Raw genomic sequence first — 2540 nt, 5'->3', positions numbered from 1 at the left:
GTCTCAAAAAAAAAAAAAAAAAAAAAAAAAAATTACAACTCTTGACTATCTCATCTTTGAGAGAAAACACTTTTCAGAGCGAGCAGGGAAGAACTGCAGAAGGCGGATTAATTGACACTCAACCTTGGTCACGTGGCACCTCATAAACACTCAGCACTCCGCTGCCCAGCCCAGCCCAGGCCTGCCCACCCTGCAGGTGAGATTGCGGGGTTGTCACTACAGAGGTGCCCCTGGCTCCTTCCACGCGCACTGGCGAGCTGCGTGGTGTGGGTTCTGGGGTTAAATGCCAGACCCAGTCCTGTCTCCACCACTTCCGCACACGGGGAGCCAGGCAAGCCAGCGGGCCTCCCGCACCTCTGCTCCCTGGGATAATCTTACCACCTGCTGTACAGAGTCGCTGGATTCAGTGAGTCAGACATGCAGAGCACAGATACAAAGGAGCATGACAGGCATTTGTGTTCCGACCCCCTACCTCCCTGTGGGCTGCGGATCCTCCCTTCCCCTCAGGCATCACCTCCCCGGACAGTTTTCCAGCTGCACTGAGTGACAATCCAGGCTCACCTCTCAGCACTCACACAGGAAAGCAGGACGCAGCAAACCACGGCCCCAGGCCAGAGCCAGCCTCCCCCCTACTTCTGTATAACCAGCAAGCAGAATGGTACAGAATTATACAACATTCAAACTTCAGGAATTGCAGCCACACTTACTCAGGTGGCACCCAGGGCTACTTTTCGTGACAGTGGCAGAGCTGGGCAGCAGTGACAGGGACCATATAGCCCGCAAAACCAAACGTATTTACCATCAGCCCTTTACCAAGTTTGCCAATCCCTGCTTCTGGAGAGCAGGGACTGTGCTGCCTGTCTCTCTGGAACACGCTCAGCACCTGGTGAAGGACTTAATGGTTATTGTCAAATCATCCTTGACAGCTCAGATTAGAGCAAGGGAACTTCTGACCTCGTTGTCCTTTCTCCCCACGCATGCCATCCTTCCCTGGGCTGCCAGGACGCCCTGGTTCTCCTGGGTGGGAAAGAAGAAAACAGGCAAGAGCTGAAATCAGCACAGCCTCTGACATGCTCCCTCCTGGGCTTGGGACGGGAGCCCAGGACGGAGGGCTGGTGGTTTTCACACTGTCGCCTTCCCATCGCTCACACGGAGAGTGGAAGACAAGGGCTGCTGACTTCTTACAAACCACAACTGACTATGGTTTGCTGACACTATTTGAGATGGAAGGGAGGTTCTGGAAGGATCTTTCTAGTGCCTTAGAGTGGTGGAAAATGCCACTGATGAAGGTGTCAGAGGAGCCCCCACTGGGACATCCAGTGAGTGAGGTTCTGCAGACCTCGTGCAAGTGCTCATGCTGGGTACAGGCTGACTTGGGGTGCCCGGTGTCAGCAGATCAGATGTGACTCTGGCCATGGTGATAAAAGAGCTCACTAGGTCACGAGTGACCCACACTCTGGCCTTTCCCAGAGCAGCAGAGAGCCCTGTACTGCAGCCTCACTGACCTGGCTATGGGGTGATAGGCAGGCTGGGCCAGCTCGCTGGTCCTGAGAGAGGACTGACACAGGCCGATTATGACCCAGGCATCATAAGGGCTGGTCTCTGAGCCCCAGGTACTGTGGGGACTCTGAGTGCATCACCCCAACATCTACCCCCTCCTCGCTCCCCTTCCTGGCCCATTCCAGAAGTGTCCTCCTCTCCTTTCTAATGCTCAGTTTCCCTGAGGGCTTCCTCAGTTCTTCCATGCTCTGACACAGCAGCCTGCAAACCGTCACGATCATGCAGCCTCAAGTACCCAAGTGTGAACGGGGACCCTAGTCGACGAATATGTATGGGTTTCTGAATTTGGTACAGGTAGTATATGAAAAATGCGTTTATTATAAAACACGTAAGAATCCATTTTAAGAGAATGAGGTAAAGATAAAGTGAATTTTTAGTGTGAACAATATGATTGAATATGAATACTATGAAATACTATTTCTTATACATAGTATATATGAGCTACATAGAACATACATAGACGGCACGTATGCTTCTGAGAAATACGTCAAACTTGAGAGAATGGATACCATTAAGGAAGAAGGAGATTCCACAGGAGAGAAGTGCAGAAATTTGGTATCAGAGGTCACGTGAGTGCTTGAAGCTATGATTGTACCACTGCATTCCAGCCTAGCCAACAAAGTGAGACCCTGTTGTTAGTCCTCTTTATTTTTTTATCTATCATCTGTTTATCTTCTTTTGTGTGTATAAAATCTTTTATGATAAAAATTTAAAAATTTCAAACCCCCTATGTTTAGAAATAAAACAAATACAGACACACCACTATGGTTCCAGTGGGAGGGTAGAACGCCTAATTTCATTAAGACTGAGGTTTTGCTAGAATTTAGACTGGACTTTTTGCTACCCGGAAATAACAGAGGTCTAATCAAGACAGCAAGAGTGGGCTCGGCACCTATAGCTCAACCGGCTAAGGCGCCAGCCACGTACACCTAAGGTGGTGGGTTCGAATCCCCAGCCCGGACCCGCCAAACAACAATGAT

The 2540-nt window shown here is 50.1% G+C and overlaps 1 protein-coding gene across 1 annotated transcript in view; it reads right to left on the bottom strand.

Annotated features, from left to right (window-relative positions):
- LOC100965642 (complement C1q and tumor necrosis factor-related protein 9A) overlaps positions 1-2540 on the bottom strand; it is a 10978-nt gene that overhangs the window by 1560 nt on the left and 6878 nt on the right. The window contains exon 3 of the mRNA XM_003796715.3: positions 955-1017. Within this exon, the coding sequence (XP_003796763.1) occupies positions 955-1017 (63 nt within the window). The remainder of the gene's footprint in view (positions 1-954; positions 1018-2540) is intronic.

The sequence above is a fragment of the Otolemur garnettii genome, unplaced genomic scaffold (assembly GCF_000181295.1).
Source record: "Otolemur garnettii isolate 467f Iridium unplaced genomic scaffold, OtoGar3 scaffold00106, whole genome shotgun sequence".
Classification (NCBI taxonomy): domain Eukaryota; kingdom Metazoa; phylum Chordata; class Mammalia; order Primates; family Galagidae; genus Otolemur; species Otolemur garnettii.
The sequence above is the reverse complement of the archived record's forward strand: the minus strand, read 5'-3'. Positions and strand labels throughout refer to the sequence as shown.